Here is a 27,423-nt window from a genome sequence, read left to right on the forward strand (position 1 = left end):
CCCTCTTAACAATAACCCGCCTATGAGAATGATATTCTAACATGAAGACATAGCCTTGCCCTAGTCATTTTACATGAATGAGTTATGGTTTACAAATGAGCAAAAGAGCCTTCTTAACATGAAAGGACACAGTATGACAGTAAAAATGCTCCCACATGACTTATTCCTTATTGCATTTTACAAGTTATTTTTGTCAATCTGTGGAAGTACATTGTTTTTAACAATCTTTTTTTGTTTAACCAACATAATGGCATAGTTTTACTTTTATTGTTAGGTTGTACTGCTATTAATACACACAGTACATAATGAAAGAATAAGTACTAGTTGATGTTACGATCCACTCCTGTCCATATTTTGAGTAGCCTACTCACAGCGATAGGTGAGGGAACTTACAGTATGCCATCTGTGAGTAATAGTCTAAACATGGAGAAACTCTTCTGGAACTGCCTGTCTAATAGTTTCCTCATATTAGACAAGAGACACAGGTGATATATATAAATTAGATCCAGTCTATATTGAAGAGAGAATAAAAAGCTTACAGTGACTGTGGAAATGAAAGGTGCCAGGTAGAAATACTGTTGTGTGTTGACAACAGGGGCATGGTGCATAGAGTTCAGTTAGGGATAATGCAGCGTGAGCGACTGACTGTGCAAATTGCACAGGTCTAAACTAGATTACTACTCGTAATGTTATTGCAAAGCTCCTTGCTAGAGGTGATGGCATGAAGATGCATAGTTAATGTTTCAATTTTTTCACCTTGACTGCTAAACCCTGCAATGGTGTTATGCAGTGCTGTGCAACATTTCTTGGTGCTGTTCATAAAGGCGTATGTGATCAATCTAAATACCCAAGACATTCTGTAGTGATGGTAAAATGTGTTTCTTCCATTTGGTAGCCACTGTCCAGCCCAATGATTGGGGACGGAACTAAAGCGATAAATCTGACCCACTGAATAAGACAAAAGAAAAAGGTCAATCAACAGCTCTCTGACACCACCCTCTGGAGTCCCTGTGGTAATGAAATAGTATGTTACTGTTGGGGTTGTTTACACAAGGACACAATGTGCAGTGCACTATAAACATCCTTGATATCGATGCACATGCGTAACAGCATAATCTGTGTAGATCACTCGGGCTGACAGAAGATTCAGAAAGGTACTGCTTTGGTTAATAAAGGAAACTTCCCTCAATCACACAGGGTTGTAATATAATACAGCCAAAGCTTCACATAAACAATGAAATGTTGCTCAACATAAATCTGGGCAACTACTGTACATGAATACCTCATCTGAATGACCGGGACCAGCCCTCAGTTAACGAGCAGGAAGGGGTGAAAAAACAGTATTTAGTGTGAAATGGTTAAAAGAAATAAAAAAATCCAGCTTTTGCATAATGTAATGAGGCAGGCTGGTGTTGGCCCTCTCCCCTGCTGAAAGAAGTGTTTCTATGCAGGGTGTTAGGTTTTTAGTGCAAATGTTACTTAAAAAGAAAACAAAAAAATCTCTACTCTCGTTTCCCCAAGACTAGTTGGAGCTGTGCGTGGATGCGTGGAACAAAGTCCATATCTAACAACACACACGGAGGTTTGAATGCGGATTGATACTCAAGTTAGTTCCCCATATAAGTCCACATCTGCCCTTCTTGCTTTCACTGTATTGGTATACTACAACTTGCTCTCCTCTTTCTTCAAAATCTAATATCGAGAATCAATGTCCAATGAATATTCTATTGCCATCACGATAGGAGGGGAAAAAAATCAATAATGATCTGATGTCACCTCTGCTTTGAAAATAAAGCTGGTGCCATCTCAAGGTGCTTTTTGAGGGCATGTTCATGAGATGACAGATTAGACTTTTGGTGCTGTTTGTAAGTAAAACACTGATTGATATTGCTCAACTTCTCCAATCTTTCCACTTGATGTAAATGTTCCAAATGAAGGGCCGAAGAATCCCTCCACAATGAAATGAGGCATATCTAATGATCAATCTTTTTTTGTGATGGCTGAGAATGCACTCAGTAGCTAACTGAAGAAACTTACACCACTGTTGGCCACCAAGATGCTTACAATTTCTGACTAAAATAAATCAAGAAATACAGCTCCCCACTTTAAAGGCTTAAAAGTATCAGAAACGCAGCTCATGCATTTCTTTTTGTGTATTGCAGACAAGGAAGGGTTTGTTTGTTTGTTTGTTTGTATGTGTGTTTTGTGGCATGATATGACGGCATATGTCTTTCTTTAAAAGCCTGTATTTTGGTTCCCCGCAAAAAAGACCACAGACCACGGACTGAGTCAACAGCCGGCAATATTCCTCACTTTTATCTTTTCTTCACTCTTCTCCATGGCCACATACACATGGCCTGTGACAGCACGGAAGAGGGGAGGTCAGGCCTTTTCCTCACAGTAAATGCCTTACTTCTTCCATTAAGATAATCATTTTCTTTCTGGCACTATTTAGACTTTGTGGTCAAAATCTGTTGGATGTCCGTTCTCAGAGTCTTCCCTTCTAGGAGAGGGGATCTCATCGGGAACCCCGTTCAGGTCAGACCTGGTCAGCTGTCTGTCTGATATCAGTGATGAAGATCCTTCACCAGGCTTGGGCATCTGAGCCCCATTCACACATGTCCCCCCCTCTGACTTGCCAAAGTTAAAGAGTTTCCCGGGATTAAAGGCTTTGCTGGGTGATTGGGAACGTTCCTGGGAAACGCTACCTGATGATGATGATGCTGTCGTCGTAGTGTTGGCCACCACTTCCTTCTTGTTTTCCGGTGATTTGAGGAACTTGAAGCTCAGGAACCCGGGGAGCTTGGCCTCGCTACCGGTGGGCGACTGAGGCGATCGGGCGCCGCCCGAGGAGAACTTACTCTGAAGCGGGATGATCTGTTTTAGCTTCATCACATTGTTATTGGCCAGCAGAGAGCTGGGTCTCTTGGGCTTGTCTGAGCTGCTGCCCCCTACTCCCCCGCCACCCCCGGAGCGTGATTTGCTACCGTGAGCCTTGTCATGGTGGTGCTCTGCAGAGGATTCGCTTGACTTGGCGTCCTCTCGATCCCTCTCTCTGCGGGCCAGGTGGTGCTCCACCTGCCTCTGTCTCTCCTCCTCCTCCCTCTTCTTCCTCTGCAGCTGCTGGTAGTGCTGCTGTGCGTGCCGCTCGTGCTTCTGTAGAGAGGAGAGAGGGAGAATGTTACATGTACTGAAAAGAATCAGCTCTAAAGCCTGATTTAACTTTGTTGTACACCTATGTTGCGTGCCGAAAATAGCCAATCTCCATGCTCAGAGTCACAATGCGTCGCATCATTAAGCATAACCCCGGATCACCATTCACAATGCTGCAGTGTTAGCTACCCCCCCCGAAAAATCTTGCACTATTACTGCAGGGGCCTGTGCAGACCTTTTCAAGAAAGCCACAGGGCAGCAAATACAGCAGTAAAAATGGAACCTTCTTGTAAACTTCTGCATACAGTACATTTCCATAAACTGAATTGTCGTGATGCTGACTCACCTTTATCTCTCAATTTGCAACTAACATTATGACATTATGTAAAAGAGGATTGCAAATGCAACCTTTACCTTGAAAGCCTCCCTGCGCTGATACTCCAGTTTAGCCATCTCTTCTCCAACCCAGGTAGGAATGTCAGGTATGGCAACATGAATGATGTACTTCAGGAGGATAGCAAAGTGCTACAGACAGACAGATGAAATGGATGGGGTAAGAGAAACGGGTTAGAAAAGGTCACATCCATCTATAAATGCACCACGTCTCTGTACGTCTGTGTGTACGTCTGTAATCCACGTAACTCGAGAACCGTTCGCCCCACCGACTTCAAATTTGACACGCGTTCCACACCACCACAGGGAGTGCAGTGGGATATTGTACCGTAAATGCAGAATATGCCTAAAAATTCTCTTTCAGGGATTTTACCTGAGTTGATGCTTGCACAACCGTATTGGGGTCACACCATTCTCTCTCTGCCAGGCCCGACTTCATTATCAGGCCAGGTCAGAGCTGTAGGCTGTTTTACCTCCATCTGAATATAGACTCAAAGCTGTATGTCCTACACGGCACCACTACTGACAGTAGTTAAGTAGTGTCTCAGTATATACAAACCACAGTGTGTTTGACCTCTGGAGGCTTTCATGATAAGTAAAATACATCTCAAATATCAGAAACCCTTTGTTAACAGTTACATATACAGTTAGAGTATGTCTATTTACTCTAGCACTCCAACAAAACTGGCCCAATGTTATCTTACACCCGGGCCCTGGAGCAGGGATGCTCATACATCTGAGCAGATCTGAACAGCCACAGATACATAGGCCACTTACACATGTACACTGCTCATTAATATATCATCTTTCAGCACCAACAGAAATATATATAAAACTATGCTCTTGCTATCATCTCTTAACCTGCTACTTATCCATATATCAATTACGTAATAAATGTGACCTTATCATTCACATAAAGCTCTCCAAAGCAAGGATGCTCAATATCACATTGAGTTGAGATGTTGAACTGAAGCCTAAATAAATACAAGGTGATGCAAGGTCTAGTGCATTGGTTTGTGTCTATCTTCAATTGTGCTAGTTAGACGGCACATTATCTGGGTGCAAAGTAAGGCGCAAAGGGGTTGTGTCATGTGTTGTGTTTAGTCAAATTACATTGACACTGTAGAGATTGTTGAGATGCCTGGTGTGACCAGACAGAACATCTCAACTTGTGTGTGCTGTAGTACCTCAAGAATGACGATAGAGATGATGGCCATCTCAGGACTGAGCCAAGGGAAGAGACGTTGTAGTTGACCACACTGACCAATCAGGTAACAGTTGACTATAATTGCAATCAGGCCCATTGTTTCCATAGCAGTCTGCACAGAGACAAACATTTATGTTTATGTTGAAAATGACAATTTTATAATTTCACAAAAATGTAAATATCAAACCACCACTTCTCTCTAATTGCCTAATAAACTATTGGGAACAAAAGTGGATAATTAATATATATGACATGATGGAATACTTGGATGTTTTAACAAAACAAACATTCCAATGCAACACACAATTTTCACTGGATTTCTAGAAACAAATATTTGGAGCCCCTGCTCAGGTGTATGTAATGTGCCTCTGACCTGCCACTGGCCGATGCTCTCTACCCTGATTCCAAAAGGTCGCTGCAGGCCAGTGCACAGCTTGAAGGCATCACTGCGGATCTCAATGATGTTGTTGATGAGAGCACACATGGCAGCCAGTGGGAAGGCTGAGGAGAAGAGCACCACGTAGCCAAACTGGACAAACATCTCCTGGTAGTCCTGGAAGGTGTCCTGAGAGGGGGGGGGGGGAATAACATGGGGTACCCACATGATTATTTATTTTCTTTTGTAGGGTGCGGGGCGGTGCGGGGCGGTGGGGGGCGGTGCGGGGCGGTGCGGGGCGGTGCGGTGGGGGGCGGTGCGGGGCGGTGCGGGGCAGATGACAATGAAGTGACAATTTAAGGACTTAAGACCTCCCCCAACCCCACAGTTGTGACAGGATCAGGACAGGATGTCAGTTTCAATTCACTGGATAATTGATATCACATGACATGACAAAGCCAGCTATTAAAACAAGACTTGTTTGTTGGTGCATTGGTACGCCCTACCTCGTACGGCTGCATGCAGCTCTCTATCTCGGCCTGAGTGAGGGTGACGCTCTCTCTCTCTTCAGGCGGGTCAATCCATGAGTCCCTCTTGGATTTAGGCTCCACCCTTTCCAAGCTCCTGCCCCTCCGTCTGTGTCGCATGGTCGTGGTGCTCTCTGACCCAGAAGGCAGCAGGGCGGCGGTGGCTGTGACGGTGGCCGCGGCAGCAGCGGTGGTGGCTGCTGCAGCCAAGCCCTGAGACGCCGCTGCCGCAGCTCCAGTACCAGACTCCTTCATCTCCTCGTCATCGTCGTCACACATCTCGAAAACGGAGGCTGGGTCCATCCCTTTCTCTATCATGGTGGGGCTGCCCTCCTCAAGGAAGCTGTCCTCTATTGGTGGGCCGCTGCAGGCCGCTGCCCTCCTGTCCACCTAAAAAAGAGGAAGAAGAAAGACTTTCACTCATATAGCACTTTCCTTAAAAGAGTGTTTAGATCAACATCTTGAGAAATGTACCATATTCACATGGTGGCCAGTTTGCTCTTATGTCATGTGACACCATGTACCTTCTCTATGAAGCTGACCTTTCTCAACTTCAAACCACAGTCAATCACACTCTCCTCCTCCGTCTCTCCTTCACTGAACCTCCCACTGTCGGCCTCGTCCCTCTCTCCTCCCTCCTCGTCGTCAGGGACCCCACAGCCACCATTTAAACACTTCTTTTCCCTGAGATGGAGAGACAACTGGTTTGGTCTGATTCATTGTTAAGACAACCATAGCCTCTGAAATATAGTACTGTACATACTATGTCATTATTTGGTGTGTTTATTACTTGTTAATAATTTGTCATTAATAAATGCATGCTTTTATGTCCTAGCTAGGACAAGGAGTGTAATGGCAGCATTTATTAGCAAATGTATAAATGATATATTCGTTTTCATTGATTTGCATTATCTTCACCTCCTGTCCGGCTGTCCCAGACCAGGTCTAGTGCCCCTCAGGCCAGGCCCTGGCATGGTCTGGTCGGGGGTAGACGGCTGGGCTTTTCCTGCCGCCAGCCGGACATATTTGAGCAACGCCGACAGGAGCAGGTCCCACACGGCGCGTAGGGTGAGCTCACCCAGCTTGTGGCGCTCATACAAGTAAGGCTGAAGCACCTCCTTCACGTTCTGGAGAAACTGGCGCATGATGAGCAGAGTGGCCAGCATCTGACATGGCGAAGAGAAAAACAGTAATGTGATTGTGAAGACAGAAGAATGTACTGTGTGACAATGAGGACATCCAAAATAAAGTATTGTCTAAAGAGCAACAATGTAAACTCAAGGTCATGGAACAGGTGGATGGATGGTCAGCATGACAGAGAGAGGACAGATGACAAATTCTCACAGGGCAACTCACAAATGCAAATGCGGGGCACGACAAACCAGAACACACTGCATGTAAACTCAAGTCCAAGAAAACTACAGGCAACTGACATCAACATCTGACATACTGTAGGTGAACATGGATGACAAAAAACTGCTCAAAATAAATACAGTACATTAGTTTAAGACAACCTCCCAAAGAAAACCCTGGGGTGAGAACCCTTTGAACACATAATGTAGTACTTAAGTCATGCATTTTACAAAATTGCAGACAAAGTAATAGAGCTTTGCACAGTGCTTAGTTAGCCTCTTTCTATCATGCTTGACTGACATAAAACTCCAAACAATTCCTTCCAAGGCAAACAATACTGACACACTGTACAGTGTACACACAGTACACACACACACACACACACACACACACACACACACACACACACACACACACACACACACACACCACTGAGATAGGTCAACCCAGTTAACACAGCTAGCCTTGAATGAACATTAAAAATTATATAATTATTAAACCAAGAGTAAACAGAGTAACATTAAGACAATAAAACAATAGCAAAGAGCATAAAAACAGCCGCAAATCAGGCAGATCAATGAGTACATGAAAAAGAACACAGAGGTTTTGCCTAAGTCACACTTTTAAGGTTTTCACAAAGAAGAGGAAAAAAATCACTTTCAGCGTAAGTCATCTAGGTGACGTAGTCGTAGGCAATCACGAGGACAAAAACTTATTTTTTATATCTGCCTTTATTTATATCTGCCTAACTCTACTCTCCTAACAATGCTTATTCATCCTGCCTTATTGTCTATGTTCTCAGCCGATCAGAATGCTTTCTAAAATGCTTTTCTAAAATTAATTCAAAAAGTTCACTTAAAAGCAGTTTCTGTCATTTTGAAATGTAGGCTGAGGACAATATTGGCACAATCAATGAAGCAGCAGTGAGTACACACTCAGTGAAGTCAATAGGCAGAAGTCAATTTGGACAAAAAAGTATGTAGGCAATTATGCTATGAGACTAACGATATGAGTTGATGATGCAATTCTATTTTTGCTATCTACTTGAACCAACTGGTCCAGTCACCACACAGCACAGAGCTCAGACAAACCCCGTCGGATTACAGACACATAAGAGCATTAAAGTGTCAGCGCTATGAAGGTACATTGGTAGTGTTTCAGATTTGGGGATAGTAACAGAGATGGCAGGTATTAAAAGAGTGTTAAAGAAGCTGTGAGAACACAAGATTGAGTGTTTTGCAAAAACAAAAAACACAAGCAACGATAAAACAAAAACACAGAAAGAAGTATCGTCAAATCCATCTCGGCTATTAATCAGAGGTGAATTGGAACGCAGTCAAATACTTTTGGATGACGCGCATGGAGATAAAGTGAATAATAGATGAACAGATTAACAGAAAAACACTGGCAAGTGAAGTGTGGTCAAGACACAAATAAAGCCATACAAGCTAAAACTGCAAAGTCGACAGTACAAGATCCAGGCGGGCTGTATTTTCTGCCCGGCGCAGGAGAGCAGGACAGCGCCAAGTGGCAGCGCAATTATCATTGCTATTTTCCAAATCATGCAGTTGTAATGTTCATGCCCAGTGCCCATGTTGTATAAAAATACCAAATGATCTTGTGCCTATTTAGCGCCCCTGGGTGTGTCGGTCTTAAAACACCTGTCTGGGCATAGTGCTATCTTACACATAGAGATAAGAGTTTGCACTAAGACTAGCTTTAAGTTAGTCTTAACCAACAGCACAGAAATGTACTATTTAGAGACTGCATATACCCTAGCCTACTGGCAAAACACTAACTCACTAAGTTCAATTAAGTGACATGAACGTTTTAAATTCTGTATTGTATCCAACAGGCCACATATGCACACAAACGGGAAAATGTAGCAAATAGAATACACATTTGAGACATCGAGCCACGTAAGGCCAACATCATGCATGAGTGCTGGGGTGCAATGGAATAGACCTCTGACTTCCCACGCTTACAGACAGAGCGACCGGGGTCATACTTTGGACCTGAGAAAGTCCCTGATGACCCAGGGTGTGACCAGCAGCAGCTGGATCTGGAGGAAGAGATATGGCAGCAGGTTGTCCCTGAGCTGCCTGAGCAGACTCTGACACAGAGACAACACCAGCAGCATCTTCCATGGATGGATGGAGAAATGGATGTGTGGGTGGGTGGGTGGGTGGGTGGGTGGACATCATGTATGTATACAGTATGGATGCATGGGTGCATTGATGGAGGCATGGATATGTGTAGAACAGAGTGGAGAGAAAACAATACATGAGGAATGATTTACAGGAGCTGAGATAGCAAAATGATGGAGGTGAAGATGTATTTGTGTGGCTGTATAGGACCTTGCTGTTTCTTACCTCTTTCAGTCGCTCCATGTCTTTGAGGTAGAAACCAATGTAGAAAAGGCTGAGATAAGAATTTACAAACTGAAACTGTGACAGAAAATAAGTATTAGCTGCGATGGACAAAAGGCACTTGGTGAAACATAATTTTGAAACTTGAGTTTGGTTTAGTAATTTAGTTTAGATTTCACAGGTGCTTAATAAAGATCACTCACAAGGACCATTTTGATGATGAGATTTTTCTCATAGGCACTCTGGAGTCTGTAGTTTTCTGTGGAAGATATATTACAATAAACCATTGAGTCAGCAGTTAAGCATTACCAGTAAGACGCCCTGAGGGCGAGAAGCGTGCACGCATTCGCTTGGGTGACGGGAGACTGCTGGGCGAGCTAGATTTTTAATGGACAGGTATCAGTCAATAGGGAGACATCAAATATATGTACAGTAGATCTAGGTGATCATCCATCTTCTCCATGTATGGCTATCCAGGGTTTGCTGAGGTCAGTGTTGTGATCTTCATATATGGAGACGGCCATATTTGGAGCGTGTCACGAGGTGTGATGGACTGACGGCCATATATGGTGGCTTGACTGATGGAGCGATAGGTTTTGCAGGTTTTCATAGTAATCTGCGACCTATGGTCCCAATCACGGTAGTGTGCAGTAGCCAGTAGGCATAACAAACTTAGTGGCACAGCTGCGTCACAAATACAAAATAATCAGCTGTGCCAACTCTCTTGTATCATACCACAATATTTCTGTAAAAATACTTGTATAGACAGAAGCTGGCTAAGCCTGGCTTACAAGAGAGAGTAGAAGTACAGTAGTAGTAGACAGAAGAGCCATTGAGTTACGGCAGTGGTTTTCAACCCTTTTCGAAAAAATCGGTTACTAAATTGTGGGATAAAAATCTAAAAAATAAAACAAATATTGTTTGTTTATGCTTATACCATACTTATGGTTCATATATTTATTCTGGATATCAGGGTCCATATAGTCATTGTTATATTTCACTTTGGAGACACTTTGTTCATGACCTGAGGATTAAAAACATCTTCGAATATCTCCCTGGCACTTACCCTCAGTATGGAAATATTTCTAAGTGGTCTGTGTGTGATTGTGATGACTGAAGCCCATCACACACCGTCTGCGACCGCCGCGTGTCAAAACAGCCGCCTCCATTATTTTCAATGAACCTATCACACACCGGCTCCGTCCACCGCGTCGCGCCGCGTTGCCTGGCGCGCCGATAGAACCAGTTCTATTTTCCAGGCGGCGCCGCGCGGCAACGCACCGCGCCGCGTCGGACAGCCGGTGTGTGTTGGGCTTGTTTGGTGCCACACCAAACTCATACAGAACGTTAGTAAACCTTGTTGCTAGGCCCGGACGGTTAGCTCAACTGTCTGGTTAGTAAACCTTGATGCTAGGCCCGGACGGTTAGCTCAACGTTAGTAAACCTTGATGCTAGGCCCGGACGGTTAGCTCAACGTTAGTAAACCTTGATGCTAAACCCGGACGGTTAGCTCAACGTTAGTAAACCTTGATGCTTGGACCGGACGGTTAGCTCAACGTTAGTAAACCTTGATGCTAGGCCCGGACGGTTAGCTCAACGTTAGTAAACCTTGATGCTAGGCCCGGACGGTTAGCTCAACGTTAGTAAACCTTGATGCTTGGACCGGACGGTTAGCTCAACTGTCTGGACACCTAGACTGCTGAGCCAGCCTGACGGCGTGCCGTGGGTTCGACTTCCGATCACGACGGCCTTTGCTGCGTGCGTGCCTTCCCCCATCTCTCTCCCCATTTCCTGTCAGTCTACTTTCAACCTATCAAAAAAAAACCTTGATGCTAGAATCTCACCCATGTCGTTGAGCCAGCAGGCGATTTTCCTGTACACCTCGTCACATGCAGTCACAGTGATAGCTAGCATAATTTTGGGGATGAAACGCGCTAACCGAGGCATTTCCTTGATCCCCATCACGAACTCCTGCAGAAACACAAAAATGGACGTTCATGGGTCACTTCTTCCCCGGTACAGGATAGATTATTACAGTACAACTACTACGCAGTACATTCCTGTGTTAATTAAGGTATGGTACGGTATACTTTCTTATCCACTAGGGAAAATTTGTCCTCTGCATTTGACCCATCCTAAATGGGCAGCCACAGTGAGCAGCCACAGTGCAGCGCCCGGGGACCAACTCCAGTTGTAAATGACAGTACCTAGGTCAAGGGCAAAGGCAGGAGTGTAAACTATGTCTTCGTGTGAGAAGAAACCAGAGCACCCGGAGGAAACCCACACAAACACAGGGATAATATGCAAACTCCACACAGGGTTGCCAAGGTTTGAACCAAGAACTTGTGACAGTTCTATATGGACTGTTCTCCAGATTTGTGACGGACCTGCAGCTCAAAGCAGATGAGCATGGCGAGGAAGACGAAGCAGAGACAGAGGATGCAGATTGGCAAGCTGACCAGCCACCTGAACACACGCCTCCGCCATGGAGGGTAGTAGAACTCCTCACATCCTGTTATGGGACTGCAACGCTTCACTCCCTGCGTGGGAGAGAAGGGGAGACAGCACAGGCCATGTAAGAACAGAGTAGAGGGGAGGGGACGGGGGGGGCGAGGGGAGGTCATGGGAGGGGACTCACCCTGAACTGTGGCCGTGGTTCCTCCAGGGATTCGGCGGGGGTGTCCAGTGTTCCCCACTTATAAGCCAGCTCAGCCCCCCTTCTCTTCCAGCGCTCCAGAAACAGAGTGGCCCACACCACGTTGAACAGTGCAAACACTACACAGCAGATGTCACGGCTTGTCTGAAGGACCCCCCACACGCACGCAAGCACGCACACGCGCACGCGCACACACACACACACACACACACACACACACACACACACACACACACACACACACACACACACACACACACACACACACACACACACACACACTTTAGATAAAAATTAAGCCTTGGATCAAGACTATCATAGTATGTATTATCGAGTTTGACATTTGCTTACATATATATGATGTCTTGGTCTCTCTTGTTCCCTACAGAAAAAGTCATGCAATGCCTGTACTTCTCCGTACATGTACAAATGCAACATATAAAGTTCTGACCCCAGCACTGATGTTAACTCACCAGGAACTTCCGACACAGACGGGATTAAAACTATTATTTATTGAAAAATATGGACTAATACAGTGCACACAGGTTCCGATGGCAAGTTAACAGCGGGGCTAAAGGGCCAGTGCTTGATACTGTATGTTATTTATTTTTACATATACGAAGAAGTACAGGCTTTGACTATAGGGAGCTAGAAACCAAGACTATCAGAGATACAAATGTCTGATAGTCTTGATCCAAGGCTATTTTGATAAAGCACAATAGAGATTCAAAATTCAAAGCTGAGCACATGAATGCACTTCATATAGATCATCATATACAAAGCAAGGCGATATTGTTAAGATACTAAAGGCTCAGCTGCCATAAATAAGGCAATCTTTCACATTTCTTTATTGAGAGATGTCATAGCAAAGAATGTCACTTATTGCATGTAAACCTTTATGGGTGTATTTGGGTCTCTTAATTTAACATTTACCTGTGAATAATCTTGTTGGATAATCGTCAATGGTGAATTTCTGAATGTCTGACTGCAGTGACTTTTTTGGTCATTTTATTTTTAAACGGAAGCCTGTATGTTTCTGAACCAATCAGAGCGGCCCAATCCTTCAGGCTATGGGACGTTAAAATCTCACTCATTGCACCGACCTGTGTGTAGCAGGTGTACCTATTTTAGCATGCTGATTAAGTTTTAAATTAGTAATATACTGTACCAATTTTAGCATGCTGATTAAGTTTTATATGAGTAGCCTAATATACTGTCTGGATGTCATCTTGAATGAGATTTAAAATGGAGTAGTTCTGTAATCAAGCTGTTTGAAGGAATGTGAAGCTATGGGAATCAAACAGGTGAATGAAATCAAGACTCATTATATTCATAAGTGTAGCAGTATGTCATCACGCAGCCACGTGGAAGTGGTTCAAATTGGCTTTTTATAGACAGATAGAAATAACACAAAAATGTAGACAGAGGAACTGCTGTTTTCTTTACATGTGTACATTTACTAACAACACAAAGTACTGCAATGCTTTTTAAACAAGTTTATTTATTGTGTGATAAATGTGTGACTGTGTGAGGAAGGGGTGGAGGAGTGGTTGTTCATGGGTTAGGTTAAATCTTTTTAGTGAGTGGCGCACCATTTGGAAATTGTTTTGTAAAACAGTGTAATTGTTTAAGAAAACGTATGGGCCGTGGTTAGCCGTGTTTTGAGTTAATTGAATTGCCATTTACTCATTATGTTTTTCTTTGGTCCACCTGCTATATTAATATTATAGATGCTGGAAACGTTGAGTTCTGTTTTGGCTTGGGCTAGCTAGTAGACAACTCCATGGAAGAGCTACCAGGGCCAAGGTTAGAGTTGTTGGTTTGTTGTTTTTCTTAGTTTAGTTTTCATATGTCCATGTCTACTGCACGCACGGGAACTATTTGTGTTTTGGAGGTAAAATAAATATGCATTCTTGGACTTTGTCAATTCTTTGGAGACTGTTACAGAATGATATTTGACTTGAACAGTGAAGGTGTGCAGTCTGGTCACCTGGTCTGATTCAGTGAGCATCCAGAGGACAAAGCCAATGACTGCTGGATACAGCATGGAAGTGGTGTAGAAACCCAGCCAGGCAAAATACATAGCAATCTTCACCCCAAAGTAGTCACAGATATCATCTGTACACACCACAAGAGAGGAAGGTAAATTACAACAAGGACATAATTTATAATAAGTAAAGATAATAAAAACAATATTGAGGAAAGGTTATGAAGGATGACAACATTTCTCAGTTGAGTCCTAGTGGTTTATTGACTTTAGGTTGAATCAAGCTATTGTAAGTAAGATTGTGAATATGTTTACATCTATGTGAGAGAGTGTGTACGTCCATGAGTGCATGTGTGTGTGTGTGTGTGTGTGTGTGTGTGTGTGTGTGTGTGTGTGTGTGTGTGTGTGTGTGTGTGTGTTCCTACTGACCTAAAGGCTGCTTCTCACACACAGCCTGGACCCATGACTTCATCAGCTGACTGAGGATCCTCTGCTCATGTAGAGGAAACAGCTGCTGGATCACTCCCCGTGCCATCAGCTCTGGGACTAGAGGAAACAACCATAGAGAAGGAGAGGTAAGGAGAGAGACATGCATGCATGCAGAGGAGAAGACAGCAAGAGACAGAGATGAAACAATGACTCTCAGACATAACTGCCAGGTGCAACAAGCTCTTGTAGCGCCCGTTTTCGTTCGTTTCTGACGTTCCGTTTGTAGGTTCAATTGCTGTGTTTTATAATTGTTGTCCTCTAGCTCCAGTTAGCTTCTCATACCTCTCGCTCTGCGTTGCAGCATTCAGAGTATGGCTTTTTTGCCGTTCAGACTATCATTGGTTTAGGAGGCAGCCAATCATGACTAGGTCATCACTAAAGTCGCCACTAAAGTTGTCTTTACGATCGTCAGTGGTATGTGCAAATGTAGTCCAAGTGCTTTGCAAGCACCTGGCAAAAAACAATAGGGCTGTCCCCCCATATGTTTTTAATCGATGCATTTTGGTCTTCGATCACCAATATTTTATTCGATTAATAATGCGCATACGTCAATAGCCACTATTAGCCAGTAGCCATCAGTGTTCAGTCCTCAACCTCACCAACCTGAAAAGCCTTGTCTCTGCATGATCTAAGCAATGTAGGTATTAAAAATGACTGCTATTAATTGGTATCTGGTCTGACATTGACTGACAGTATACTATGTTTATTATAGATATTATAGATTTCCTAATATATATTATTAGTAATTTCTAGAGCTGGGACTCGATTAAAAAAATTAATCTAATTAATCAGAGGCTTTGCGATTAATTAATCTAGATTAATCGCATTTTAATCGCATATCAATATTCAACCCGAGAACAGCGAGAAAACTTTTTTTTTAATGTTTTTTGGTATCCCAGTGAATCAACGAATAGTGACTACAGGATACCACTCATTTTCAACATTTTACTGTCATTAATATAGCTGTTGTGGAAATAATAATAAAAAGTCACCCCATTCTGTGTTGCCTAGAACTGGAGGTCTGAAAAAAAAATTGTAACAGTAACAAGTACATCTAAGTGACATCACAAAGCTGTACTTACTTCATATTGTTACTGTTTTTTGTCAGACCTCCAGTTCTAGGCAACACAAAATGGGGTGACTTTTTATTATTTCCAGTTTTCAGTACTATAGAAAAGCGCCCAGTGAGAAACGTTCCGCGGTGAAAAAAAAGGTGCGATTAATTTATCTGTAGTTAATCGCGATTAATTTTTCTGTAGTTAATTAATCTAAATTAATCGCAATTAGTCCCGGCCCTAGTAATTTCTGCATTATTCATGTATCATCTATAAGGAAAACAGGTTATTGGGAACACAGGATTCAAAAATATAATAGTGTACAGTTATAAAGTCAAGTACATCATCCTCATCATCATCATCATACTATAATTAAGCCAATGTCTGTCTGAATGAATGTCTGTCTGTGTGTCACAGTGACTGCCGTAGCTCCTCACTGCCTGCACCAATCGCTCCCACTTTTCACACGGGCATTGACCATAATAATATGGAGGTCTTATCGAAGCCCTTTTTCCAATTTAATAAATGATAAATTAATAATGGATTTATTAGTGAATAAAAAATGTGAAAACGCACACAAGGCGCAGTACCTCCCGCGGCCACAGGGAGCATTACCCCCCCCCCACGGCCACAAGGCGGCAAGTATTTTGGGTAAGGGCTAGTAGTTATAAAGTCAGGCTAACTAGTTAAATGTACATGATGCTGAAGTTTGGTAGAACTTTGTTTGTATAACTACCTGGGCATGACATAAGTCCAAATATTGATCACAAATGCAAACAAAGCCAATTCCAGCAATATATGAAAAATAAGTCACTCCCTGTACTTAATTTAGACGCCTAAGGGCAAGGTCACGCGCACACATCCGCCTCTTTGACGGCAGATTGCTGGGTGAGCACTGGCACTTTGGCATGGGGGGTCAGATCAACATGGAATTAATTCTGTACTGGCCATATATGGAGTGTGTCTTGAGTGTACAGGGTTTGATGCGGTCAGATCAATTATGGAATGTCAGAACAGGAATCGGAGCGGCAGGGGCGGTATTGCAGTCTACTGTACCGCACTGTTGTGACGAAAAGAGAGTTGAGCCAGAAGGCAAAGCTCTCTGTCTACCGAGCAATCTTCGTTCCTACTCTCATCTATGGTCATGAAGTGTGGGTCATGACCGAAAGAATAAGGTCACGAATACAAGCGGCTGAAATGAGTTTTCTTCGACGGGTGGCTGGGATCTCCCTTAGAGATAGGGTGAGAAGTTCAGTCACACGAGAGAGACTCGGAGTAGAACCGCTGCTCCTTCGCCTGGAAAGGAGCCAGCTGAGGTGGTTCGGGCATCTGGTTAGGATGCCACTCGGGCGCCTCCCTAGGGAGGTCCTCGACGCATGTCCCACTGGGAGGAGACCCCGGGGCAGACCAAGGCGCAGTTGGAGGAAATACATCGACTCTCTGGCCTTGGAACGTCTCGGAATCCCCCAGGAGGAAGTCACTAATGTTGCTCAGGAAAGGGAAGTCTGGAGCTCTCTGGTGGAGCTGTTGCCCCCGCGACCCGACTACGGATAAGCGGTTGAAGATGGATGGATGGATGGATGGAGAACAGGTCAGCTCCCTATATGGAGATCTAAGGGTGGTAGCGGGGACATTCTCTTTAGTGTACAGGGTTTGATGAGGGCCCAGGTAGGGCCGGGTCTAAAATTTCGGGCCTGTTGAGAACTCTAGTTTTTGTCAGTTGCCAGGCACGGCTGCACTAATAACTTTGGGGCAGGCCCGTCTAGAGTTTGAATGGACAGTTAGTTATCAGTCAAAAGGGAGACATCGAAGAGGAAGGATGGATGGGGAAGGATCAATATATGGAATGTCAGAACAGGTTCTGAAATATATCCATACAGTATAATTATGGAAATTTAAGGGTTTGAGATTTGAGGTCAGATGTAGAGTTGCTGGTCAATATTGATGACATCTCCATCCCTGATGATGTCACATGATGTCATGAGACCATCTATGGGGATAATAAGTGACTGACTGAAAGGAAAAGGACATTTCATAGTAAATGAAAAAAGAAAAAAGAAATAATGAAAAATGAAAGGATTCGCTTTTGAAATGTTGGAAGAATCGGTTTTGTTCGTGTTTGTTTATGTGTGTCTGTTTCACCATACAATGACACTGAATGTAATTAAAGAAGCACTATTCTGGTTCATCACTCATACAGGCCAAACAGATAAAACAATAGAGGTTCCAAGGGGTTTGCGGAAGTTTTTCTATATGGAAGATTGGGTCATCTTAAAAACGTCTCATATAAGAATTGTGGTCCAAAAATAAACAAACTGTATCTCTGTACCGTTACAACAGTCACATTTGATACAGTCTGTTTCTAGCGAAGATTTAACTAATTCGACAGCAGTAACATTAGCATTTTCTCTCAGTCGGTTGATTCTTCATGTCCATATGAGTGAAACCGCCGGGATGATTTGTTTATTTTTCAAACACAGTTCTTATATGAAGTGATCTAAGATCCCCCTATGGGGATTATAATACAAACAAATAAATACACCAACCCGTGGGCTTAGCGCCCTCTAGCGATATTTACGTCAGACTTCGGTGCTCTATATTCAGACTACATATTATGGCCAAATATAGTTTTACAACCCACGGTTTTACATCACTTTAAGCCAGCAGGGTGCCCATTTCACACATGACAACTGTAATAACGACACGCACACATCAGCTGTGGGACACGTTAATGTGACATGATGCTTACTGATTGGCTGGCCCTCTAGGAAGTTGATGTTATGCAGCGTCTCCCCTTGTTTGGCACGTAGATTGTCCATCCAATACTTGATGATGCTCTGCCTTTCCTGTGGAGAGCAGGAGAAAGAGTAACACTGTAAGCTGCGTGCGTGCGTGCATGTGGCCCCCACATTTTGCTGGTCCTCACTTTTCACGGTTATTTATAGTTAGAGTAAAACTGGGCTCAGGTTGAGGTTAGGGCAAGGGTCAGAAATGTAGTGACGAGGGTTAGGTGCTGGGGAATGAATATAGTATATACTGCAGTCAGTGGACATCAACAAGTTTCTCAATCGATAGTACACAGAAAAATCGAATGTAACATGCATGCTGCCACTCACACGCACATATGCGCACACCCACACACACACATACACACACACACACACACACACACACACACACACACACACACACACACACACACACACACACACACACAGTCACCTGTGAGGTGAAGAAGCACAGCTCGCTCTCAATGTTCTCATAGATGTAGTCTTCCTCACAGGAGAAGCTACGTGCGCCTCCTCCGAAATCGGACTTGACGGCCTTCCTCAGACCCATCTCCTCAGCACCTCGTAGTAGACTGCAGGGTCATGCAAAGAAACATTAATATGCATGCACAGATTGCACATACATGTGCTCATAATATACACACTTAAGTAAACCCCAATGAAATATTTGGCACCTTTGACACTGAACAAATACATACAGTAAGTATAACCACTGACTGTTGCATACATGTAAACGTGTGTGCAAGACAATAATGAATTAACACACACACACACACACACACACAAACACACACGTCTCAGGCCTCTTTTAGACGGCGACCATCTCCATATAACACGTCAAAGTCCCGTTGCGTTCTCATTTTTTCTTACCCTTTACACGAGAATGCACACGTTATGATATAATGTGCTATTATGCTATACTGTCGCTAGGTGGCGATAACGGGCTGCCAAATAGACAGCTGGTCACCCACGTACAAGAAGAAGACGCAAGCGGCGCAACACTGCTCTGGGCGCTACGGGATGATATATATTTATTCAATAAACGCTGCTGCCGCGGCTGCCGTCTATCACAAGGCTTTTTATTTACATCATGGTTTTACATCACTTTGTAGGCGAGGAGGGAGGCTTGTTCAGGAACTCCATTATATCATAATGATATTGCTCTGCATCAATGTAATAAACATATGCGCTGTGAGCCAACGTGAGCCATGATGTCATAAGTTTTGCGGATTCACCGTTTTGCCTGTTTATATGGAGACCATAGGAAACGGCGTTCTCAAAGATTTCCACTCTGGGAGGCGGTTTCACTTCGTTGCGTTTTCACCTCCTGAGAACACGGTTCTCGTCTAAATGACAGCAGCAAACGATACTTTATTTTGACGTTTTATATGAACACCATCCTCGTGTAAATAGCACCTCAGTCTCTATGCTCCTTGTCTTGCCTCTCTCAAACTAAGGGGAAAAGGAGAGGAGAGATGAAGAGATAGAGAGAGTTATGATGTTGTAGTTTGAAACTACAACATCATAACTCTCTCTATCTCTTCATCTCTCCTCTCCTTTTCCCCTTCATTCCTCATTTGCACTCTCTCTCCCATCCAACATTCACCACCCGTCCTACTTTGACTTAAGTCTCCTTCTCTTTCCTTCACCCTTGCCCTTCTCCCCTCCAGTCCCTTCCTAATCTCCTCTCCTCTCCTCTCCTCTCCTCTCCTCTCCTCTCCTCTCCTCTCCTCTCCTCTCCTCTCCTCTCCTCTCCTCTCCTCTCCTCTCCTCTCCTCTCCTCTCCTCTCCTCTCCTCTCCTCTCCTCTCCTCTCCTCTCCTCTCCTCTCCTCTCCTCTCCTCTCCTCTCCCTCTCCCTCTCCCTCTCCCTCTCCCTCTCCTTCCTGGTTTATCATTATAATTTCTCCTCTCCTCCCAGAGGCTGTGTGCTGAAATCACAGTAATAATGCAGGGCCACACCCTTTGGTCCCTGCAGACTGACAGCTCACGTCTCTCTTACGCACACACACACACACACACACACACACACACACACACACACACACACACACACACACACACACACACACACACACACACACACACACACACACACACACACACACACACACACACATACACACGCACAGGGTCATAAATACACACACTGACGTCAGCATAATTGTGCACAATCACATTCGCACACACGCATGCACGCAAGCCCAGGCCTGTCTCTGTAGCGTCCATCCATCATACAGTCATAGCCACCAGTACAGTGAGCTCCACTGAACACAGTAATGATGGATTGCAGTAGGAAAAGTGTGCTGTAAGCTTCTACTATGCCATAGCTGGATACTGCTTAGCCTGCAACCCCATAACGCGTAAGAAAGGTCCTTGTAGGAATAAAAGCAAGGCTGTATCCATTCAAACCGAGTGTTTAGTGGCTTTCACAGGTGTGCCAGGAATCTTAATAAGCCAACACCCCCACTCACCCCCGTCCACCCAAGAACACCCACTCTGGCTCACAAGCCTTCATTTAATCACAAATTGTATTGCTCTTTATTTCCTCCCCTGTTTTCTTCTTCTTTTTATTATAGTCAATTGTCTTTATTTAGAATGTTTATTTTGCACTCACTCTCTTAACGGTCTGTCTAAATGTCTTCATGCTTAATGTTTTACATAAAGCACTTTGAGCACCCCCAACCCCCCCCCCCACCCCCTCCCTCTCTCTCTCTCTCTCTCTCTCTCTCTCTCTCTCTCTCTCTCTTTCTCTCTCTGTCAAAGTGGTCAAGAGAAGAAGAAAATCTTATGTGAGTGTCTGATACTGCTTGGGAGAGGTATGGACCTATAGTGAAAAAGCCACACTGCGTTTATGCAAATTTAGTAAATAATTAGTCCTAATGCAAAATTCAGCACAGCACAGAAGAAGAAAGGGCAATGTCAGAGACAGGTGGAATGTGGGTTCAGGTCTATGACCTGACCTGGACGGAGGCCACTGGTGCGTACATAACTGTATGTCGCTGAGTCTGATGTGGGCCAAATGAATGTGCTTACAACAAGTTTTCATAGATAGAAATGGAAGCAATGTGCCTGCTAATTTAAGTCCCCCTATAACTTGTGTACTTCAGGCCTACTGTTGTTCCCATCCTTGTTGGAAATGTGTGTAAAAATAATTTTCCACGTACCCAGCCTTTTACCCTGGGTGAGGGGAGTGATAACGAAGCTGTATCAGCGAATAACTGTGACCAAATTAAAGCTCAAAATATACAGCCATCGTGCACTGAACAGTAAAGCCTAATTTATACTTGTGCGGCAGTGTTGCCTAATATCAACAGTCACTGAATATGAGAATTAATGTATGGTCAGTGTCAATCAGCCTTCAGCAGTAAGTATCTGCACCCACTTTGAATGTTATCAATCAATCACTCGAACGCAATCGAGCCAGCAGACTCGCCTGGAGCCTAAGTAGGCTCAGGCGAGCCTGCTGGCTTGATTGCATTCGAGTGATAATAAGTAACCTACTGGTGATTATCGGTTGTTTTAGATTCAAATCCGCTAGTATCTGAATAATACTGTATATGTACAGTCTAGAAACAGTGAATATGAATATAATGAGTAAATTATGTACATTCCTATTCTATTGGAATTTGGAATATGAGTGAATATAAGTGAGTTTCCATAACAAGCTACGGTTACAGTTCTGTATTGTAATTTCGATTCAGTTTGATACAAAATGTGGTGGAGCTACACTTTCTAACCACCTGCATGCCCACTATACCAAGACATCAGAGACACATACAACAATGAGCAATACAACAATGTGTACAAATATTTAAAAAAAGAAAAAAAAGGAAAAAACATATCACATGCATACAAATCCCCACGTAACTTTGGGAAAGTGTCATAGTAGCTTGTTTACAACTGAAACGGACTTCCTGTGCATAACTAAACTTCCTCTTCAAAATTAGAGACACATGTAATGATTAGTCAACACTAGTTTTATTTCTAAGTCTACTTACATTAACATCACATTTGAGTTCCTTTTGAATGCCTGTCAGATTTCTCTACATAACTGTCTCAGCTGTTGGTGCCTTTGATCTACGCACAGAAAACATTTTGACGAATGCGCACTGGCGCATCGGTTGTGTGCCCCCCTGATTATTAATAACATCTAAACATGTAACATGTAAGCACAACATGAACATAGTACTCTTATTATGCATATTGCATTCTCGCCGAGAAATATTTTCGAATGGTTCAAGCCCATTAATTAAGATTGGAGTGCCAACCCTAACGAGCGAAGGTTCGAACCCTGAATGTTCGAACCTTCGCTCATACCTTCCTCCTTTTTCAACAGTTTTTTATTAAATTGCTTTGCTTGCTTTGGCAATGTAAACGTATGTTTTCTCATGCCAATAAAGCTTCATTGAATTGAATTGATACCAAAGATAAAGACAATTATATTTCAATTAGCACACTAGTACTAAACATATATACCGGTATACCTACTGTATACCATCACTATCAACTGACACCATAGCTTAGCAAAGCACCTTGGACCTTCACTCAGACCATCATTATTCTCACACATTCACTCAACGTATAACTTGCTCTACATTTTATGCTTGGCTTCAATATGCGGTGGAAATTACTGTTCAAGGTGAATTAGAGATAATGACACTTTCTGCCTACTTTCTGGGTTATCGCACAGATATATATATAGGTCAGCCTTTGTACCTGGAGAGGTGTGTGTGTGTGTGTGTGTGTGTGTGTGTGTGTGTGTGTGTGTGTGTGTGTGTGTGTGTGTGTGTGTGTGTGTGTGTGTGTGTGTGTGTGTGTGCGTGTGTGCGCGTGCGTGCGTGCGTGCGTGTGTCTGTGTTTACTAGGACACAGCCATCTGCCTTAAGCATTTCATTTAAAACCTTCTCCCTCTTCTCTCCCTCCCTCCCTGCCTCTCTCCCTCTCTCCCTTCCACCCACCCAGATCTACTTTTGTATTCCCATTCCATTCGCCACATAGGTTTTTTACTTTTGTTTTGAGAGTCTTTGAAAAATGAGCTGACAGCAAAGTAGTGGACAACAGCAAACAACAGATTGAAATACATTGTGGAACGTTGAGTCCCTCCATAACACTCCCATGTCCCTATCTCCTCCACTCTCAGTCTCACACACCCCCAATTGTATTCTTGTGCATTCATACTCTCTACTGTCTACATTAGCATCACATTGACCCTGAGTTCATCCTCAAATCTCCAGGGAAATTACAAAGAGGGGGAACCGATCATGTTAGAGCCCACTTTGGAACAGTATAATCCAAGTGAATAGAGTAACACTGCACTGGCTCTAACCTTCTGTTAGACCTCTCCTCTCCTCTAGTTCAGATTTTTGGACTTAAAGCTGTAGGAAATACTTGCCATTAATATAGTGGTTGCAAAGGTATTAATTGAGTCCCGTGGTGGGAGTTGTGGTCTGTTTTTGGTGAATATTAAAACCCTTTTACTACCGTTAACGGTTTTGACGTAGTGAATTAATTAATCCAGACCTCCCGTTGACGGGATTGACGTCATTGTTTTATTCCCTATAATCGGGGACTTTGTTTTAAATTATTTAGCAACTTTTAGCATTTTTTATTAACACCCGATGTCGTCCACCTAAAACCGGCCGAAATCCTCGTGTGCACGCTTGCGCACGCACGCAGTCTTTATGTGCATAGCTGCTCAAAATGCGATATTCGGGGCTTGATTGAATTTGACTTAAATATGCAAATAAACAACGATCGCATGGGACCGGGGACAGACCGGGGACAGATCACAGATCACTGTGTGAAATGACGACGGCCAGATTCGTTCAATTCAGTCAAAATCGGGATAATGGTGAAGTTACCGCCACCATCAGGACTGGGTGTCTAATACTATATGCTTGCCCTGTTAAAATGCAGATATATTGTGTATATCACGGAACTTTCTATTGGCATTCAAATGATGAATTAAAATCATGAATAGAGCTGGCAGAATGCACTGAAAAGCTGCTATTGGGGTGGCAGTCCAAGGGTTAAAATTCCGGTCATTTGGTGGGGCGCACTGGGGTCCACTCCTTTAAAATACATTGCTCCACAAAACTAGCTTAGGCCTAATTTGTATTGTTGATCTATTTGTACCATATAGCACAATTTTCACATGCCAGTATCACATGCTGGCATAGTGATACTGGATACAAAAATGATACAAATTACAATAATTTTGTTGATTCATTTATTTTTATTGAGACCCCCAGACCCCCAAAAAATGACCGGAACATTCACCAAAACAAGACCAACACCAGGATTATTGCACACGGCCCCCATAGACCTCCGTTCAATTGTTCAAAGTAGGATCTTCTATGCCTCATATCTCTGAAATGCGCTGTGCTTGGTAATCATCATCCATCCGAGGTTCGGATGTGATTTGTCGCATTGCTCCCGACATGTTAGCACTTAATTCTGGCGAAAGGTAAACAGTGTGAGCTAATGGTAAATGGTAAATGGTGCATTTATATAGCGCCTTTATCCAAGGCGCTTTACAGAGATTGTGCATTACATTCACCCTTTCACACACACATTCATACACCGATGGCAGCGGAAACCATGCAAGGCACCAGCTAGCACATCGGGAGCAATTAGGGGTTCAGTGTCTTGCTCAAGGACACTTCGACAGTAACTCTGGGGGAGCCCGGGTTCGAACTGGCAACCTTGCGGTTACCATCCAGGCACTCTACCCCTGAGCCACCGCCGCCCCATGCTAATAATGCTAATATTATCCGATCTTTACAATGGCGGTCTCAATGCCGGTAAAGCAGAAGATACCATAACTTGCCTGTACTATGCTATACTAAAAGAGAGCATAAAACTGCAGGATCGTTTACAGTTTTGGATAAGCAAATATTACGTTCCAAATAAGACTGTTAATTGATTAGCTAGCCATACTGTCGGAATTGCTACAATACTACTCTACAAGGTTAGTCTCCTTCACAAGAGTAATAGAGCAGTAGGATGGAGCTTCTGGCTTCATGTGCTATGTTGGTAGTCCTGCGTTCATTGTTTAATACTGGGTTGTCAGTCACGACAATACAAAGCAAAGTCCTTGTATGAACCTTGTATCGTGCTCCTGATCCGCTAACATGCTCCAGAGTTGAGAGTTGCTAACAATAGCCAGCCTGTGTATGATGCATTACACCCCCCCAGGCCCCAACCCGTCCATCTCTGGGCGGATTCCTTACTTCTCATATGTCGCCGTGACGAAGAATGCGTAGACACGCGTGTGCTTGTGATGTCGGATTTGGATGATGAGCTCTGGGATGCCCAGCCGTATGTGGTTCAGTAGCCATAGCAACGTGTGGTCGTCTATGGTTTCTGAAACAGGAAACAAACAAAAAAATATATATATTTACACTGATCATGCGTTGGAGCTGCCAGTATTTTACTACCATAGATACTACAGGGCAGTTCCACAGGAACTGGAGGTTAAGTGCTGCAATAAAACCTACTTTTATTATGTAATGGTTGAGGATAGGGAATAGAGTTTGTCATTTATTTTCTCCACTTAGATTTTCCCCAACTTGTGCTGGCATTTACTGCAGTAACCTGCAGTGTGTTCATACCAGGAGTCCCCCAGGCAGCCATACGATCCCCTATATGTTATCCCTCTGCACTAAATACAAAATAGCAAACAAATAGAAACAGACGTTCGCCTCACTTATTATGACATGCCCAGAATAGGGAAGCTAGGGTTCATAGGTTATTGTTAATAATGTGGCATGACTCCATCATCATAATCAGAGGTCCCATCCAGCACCACCGACTGCTACTGCTGTGGTATGTAACTATGTACTGTAGGACTAGTACTTTCTTCTTCTGGTTGATGCAGTTGATCAAATTCTTTCGTGTGTGTGTGTGTGTGTGTGTGTGTGTGTGTGTGTGTGTGTGTGTGTGTGTGTGTGTGTGTGTGTGTGTGTGTGTGTGTGTGTGTGTGTGTGTTACCTGCAAAGGTCATGAGGATATCACAGTTTTCTGTGGGCACCGATTTCATCCAAGACTTATGGGACATGATGTGTCTTCCAGCCTGTAGCAGCCGCTTCCCAAACAATTTATCTGAGACACCGAGACAGACAGACAGACAGACAGACAGACAGACAGAAAGAGAAAACAGTCGATCACTATCCAGTGAAGTAGAATACTTATAACACATAAACACACACAGACATTGGCACTCACACCCACACAGACTAGACAGATTTAAATGTCACACACCCCCACCGTGCAACATGAGAGTCCAAAACTGGACTTAACTCTGTCCTGGCAGTGGTGACATACTGTCAACATTGTGTGCAAGACCACATGCACGGCACGCACATGTACGCATGGAACACCACACTTTTATGTTGGTGATGCGCTGTGAGCTTAATCGTGGTGACGCTGGCACACATAATGGCCAATATACCTGCCTGGTCATGAACTGAAATAATGTAATGAAATACCCATGACGTCCTATTCCTAATGCCACATCAAACGCAAGCCAGAAATAGCCTCCCGGGTATACGCCTTCGGTTACAACCTGGTCATCCTGAATAAGGGGTCAATAGTTTAAAAAGTGAAAGTTTCCTTCAGTGTGAGAGAACAGTGTGATTAACAACTTCATAATTCCCCCCCCCCCCCCCCCCCACACACACACACACACAGACACACACACACACACACACACACCGAATTACAAGTTATAAAAATATATTTGCCCAAAATTGGGACACCAGGGTTAAAGTGGTTAAACGGGTCCTGAATACTGTAGTACTGGAAGGACAGAACACTGTCCCAGAACAAACCCATGGTCTTCAGAGACAAAAAAAAAAAATGGACCACGTTCCAGAGAACACGCACACATGCACGTTCAGTATCACAGCCATCATAATGGAAAAGGAATATATATATATATACTGTGTGTATATATATATATATATATATATATATATATATATATATATATATATATATATATATATATATATATATATAGAGAGAGAGAGAGAGAGAGAGAGAGCATCGGTGGTTAGCCGTGTGTG

General features: G+C 43.5%; 1 protein-coding gene across 4 annotated transcripts in view; it reads right to left on the reverse strand.

Moving 5' to 3' along the window:
• Positions 1–1,669: 1,669 nt before the first annotated feature.
• ano8b (anoctamin 8b) overlaps positions 1,670–27,423 on the reverse strand; it is a 42,948-nt gene continuing 17,194 nt past the window's right edge. For 2 of the 4 annotated variants that reach the window (XM_083767106.1, XM_083767109.1), the window contains exons 2-20: positions 26,348–26,458; positions 25,588–25,720; positions 18,788–18,926; positions 18,315–18,411; positions 14,451–14,567; positions 14,025–14,152; positions 12,017–12,178; positions 11,766–11,918; positions 11,223–11,349; positions 9,582–9,637; positions 9,382–9,456; positions 9,018–9,149; positions 6,575–6,822; positions 6,181–6,340; positions 5,636–6,046; positions 5,127–5,318; positions 4,734–4,865; positions 3,568–3,678; positions 1,670–3,156 (exon numbers count right to left, since the gene is read on the reverse strand). In XM_083767106.1, coding sequence (XP_083623232.1) covers positions 2,452–3,156; positions 3,568–3,678; positions 4,734–4,865; positions 5,127–5,318; positions 5,636–6,046; positions 6,181–6,340; positions 6,575–6,822; positions 9,018–9,149; positions 9,382–9,456; positions 9,582–9,637; positions 11,223–11,349; positions 11,766–11,918; positions 12,017–12,178; positions 14,025–14,152; positions 14,451–14,567; positions 18,315–18,411; positions 18,788–18,926; positions 25,588–25,720; positions 26,348–26,458 — 3,389 coding nt within the window. In that variant the 3' untranslated portion in view covers positions 1,670–2,451. The remainder of the gene's footprint in view (positions 3,157–3,567; positions 3,679–4,733; positions 4,866–5,126; positions 5,319–5,635; positions 6,047–6,180; positions 6,341–6,574; positions 6,823–9,017; positions 9,150–9,381; positions 9,457–9,581; positions 9,638–11,222; positions 11,350–11,765; positions 11,919–12,016; positions 12,179–14,024; positions 14,153–14,450; positions 14,568–18,314; positions 18,412–18,787; positions 18,927–25,587; positions 25,721–26,347; positions 26,459–27,423) is intronic. The other 2 variants (XM_083767107.1, XM_083767108.1) reach the window with 2 other exon arrangements.

Source organism: Protomyctophum parallelum, assembly GCF_964188405.1.
Source record: "Protomyctophum parallelum genome assembly, chromosome: 6".
In the NCBI taxonomy this organism is placed as follows: domain Eukaryota; kingdom Metazoa; phylum Chordata; class Actinopteri; order Myctophiformes; family Myctophidae; genus Protomyctophum; species Protomyctophum parallelum.